The 2,644-nt window shown below is 31.6% G+C and overlaps 1 protein-coding gene across 1 annotated transcript; it reads right to left on the bottom strand.

Moving 5' to 3' along the window:
* Positions 1-3: 3 nt before the first annotated feature.
* LOC122531345 (diacylglycerol O-acyltransferase 2-like) lies at positions 4-2,605 on the bottom strand (the record flags this gene model as incomplete). Its single annotated transcript, XM_043659175.1, has 4 exons — positions 4-29; positions 335-528; positions 1,134-1,320; positions 2,278-2,605. Coding segments are annotated over 4 exons (735 nt in total), but the record flags the coding sequence as incomplete, so codon positions are not given.
* Positions 2,606-2,644: the final 39 nt, after the last annotated feature.

Here is a 2,644-nt window from a genome sequence, read left to right on the forward strand (position 1 = left end):
AATTTTTGGTAAATCCATCGGACTACCGACTGCAAGAAAAGAAAATTACGAAAATTATAAGAGCTTGCGATTTTTCTATAGGGAAACGTTCAAATCTATGCAATACTACAAGCTTTCTACTATAAAGTTGTTTTTAGTAAGTGTCGAATTTTTCTTTTAACTAAATTTTATTATACGTCAGTATCAACAGAATCGTGCAATAAAAGAGAAATTGCCAAAATTTTAATAACCTTCAATTATAACAATCATAAATAGTATTTGTTCATATTATTGGTCAACTGTATTATTTGTGCTTCATTATTGATACATGGTTTTTTGGCTTTGAAATACCTACCAACGACAGTGATTGGTATTCGCCGTGGAATGATGTAGTTCTGGAGCAATACCCAGCCTATGTAAAAGATCGGATGGAAACCCAGTATTTTACAATTAAAGTTCATCACCTTTTTCATAAATGAGCCTTTTAGAAACGTTATCTTGTCGTATGCGTTCGTTTCTCCGAATGAACAGACAGGAACTATGGAAACGCTAAAAGAAACAAGTTCTGCTATTATACGGAGACTTGGCAAGAATAGCATTAAACCATAATTATTATATTTTTACATAAAAACATTATGTTAAGAAGAAGTGAATATTGAATACGGATTTGTCATATCTCATAATAGTCTGCTTTGAGTAATTTGTGTATCTTTACAACTGTTTTCCGAAAATGAACTCATAAATGCATAAAATAAGTCAAAATGTATAAATGTGTAAGTATCCATAGTGTTGTCAAAAATAACCAGAACAATTTATTAATGCATAACAATTTATATAATGATGACTATTTTAGCGCCGACGTTTTTATCTACTGAAGATTGCTTAACATAGTGTATCATTTGTGTTTAGCCCGTTAAAATATAACACAATGTTAACTGGATCAATGAAGCAAGGAATTGATTCGTTTAACTTTAACTCGATGAACGCAGTTGTTTACTTGTTTCTTATAAATTAGTATATAAATGAAATAAAGGTGAAAATCTCTGTAACAATCTAATTAAATTTAACGTAGATTAGTTCGAAAAACCATTTCTATTGTTTCATGTTCTCTCGAGATTGTCATCCGAATCAATAAAAATAATAGCAATTCTAACCCATTTTTCAGCGAGAGTCTTACGAAGCCTTTCCTTCTTTTTATCAGGATACGATATGTGCCTGGCTTGGATTCCGTTGCTTCCGCTGCTCCACCGACTATCAGAACTGTTGCTCTTCCGCTGTATCGAGCCTCAGGTTTCGTCGACAGTAGTAGGTTCACGCTTTCTGCACTGCTGCTGGCAACAGCTGTATTTTTTTTTTTTTTTGAATGGTAATGGAACATATATAACTCTAAGGTTATGAAGTGAAAAGTACGAAAGTTGGAGAAGCCCAAAATAAAAAGGAGATCTATGTATTGTCAATATTGGACTGAAGATTCAAGAAATTGCAGGGAGAGGAAGAAACGATAATGATGATGTCGTTACATGATACGATAATTTATTGTTTTTCTAACAGGAATTATGCAAGAATTAACATATTAATCTTTACTTGCAATATTCGAGGGGAAAGTTTCTTTCCTTGGAAAAGATTTCTAATTGTAAGCATTTTAATTGCAAAGTTGATTGTAATTATTCGTAATTGGCTGAGAAACGGACAAATCCCAATGTAATCACTAAGTGGAAAAATCCAAATTACAAAAAAAACATTTATTGTACATCGTGATCTATCATGTTATGTATTTGAATATAACTGTGTGCATAAATATGTTTATATAACATGAATTAAGAAAAATGAATATACGAAATGCTTATATAACTGATTTAGTCACAGCAAACAGATTTTTCTGAACTTTCAATTGTACAGCGATTATTAACGTGGTACAAGAAGTGCAAACACTGATATGTAATTCTGCATATACATTACATGAATGGTAAAAATATATTATCGACCCTTTTAACAAAAAAGATATAATTCTATAACCTGATTGTTTTGTAAAAGATAAATCTACACAATAATCACGTTGTAGAATTCTTATCTTCAAATAAATAATTAATTTGAATATATTTGAATTGATTTGAATATATGATTAATTATGAGGGAAACGTTATTCAAATAATTTGGGTAAAGAACCCAAATTACATGTCGATAAAGTAAATGACAAGCACCATAAAGAACCCAAATTACGTGTCGATAAAGTAAATTATTAATATGAATAATTTCATTTGAGAGATGATTGAAATAAAATACCTGAATGATACGTACAATAGATGCGGCAGTAGTCTCGGAAAAACGGCGCCTTGAAAAATTGTTCCAACATGATTATATTAATATCGAGACCCGGGAACAATTCTCTGAAACCGGCGGCATCTGTACCAAAGGCACAATAAACACCCAAACATATTAGGCCATGTGGGAAATTGCAAAATAAATACGACTTGTTCGGATCCAAGTCGGTGGTTTTCACTAATTTTACAGGGAAGTAGTTGCAAAAATACCGATTAAATGCACACGTTCTTATCCACTGCTTCAATCGTGCCCTGCAAAAATTACAGTTCAACTGGTTAAAGAAAATGTAACGTGTTGTTGAAGATTAAACAGCTTACGTAAAATACACTGTTAGATCACTTAT

This window comes from Frieseomelitta varia, unplaced genomic scaffold, assembly GCF_011392965.1.
Source record: "Frieseomelitta varia isolate USP_RPSP 00005682 unplaced genomic scaffold, Fvar_1.2 scaffold_1350, whole genome shotgun sequence".
Classification (NCBI taxonomy): Eukaryota; Metazoa; Arthropoda; class Insecta; order Hymenoptera; family Apidae; genus Frieseomelitta; species Frieseomelitta varia.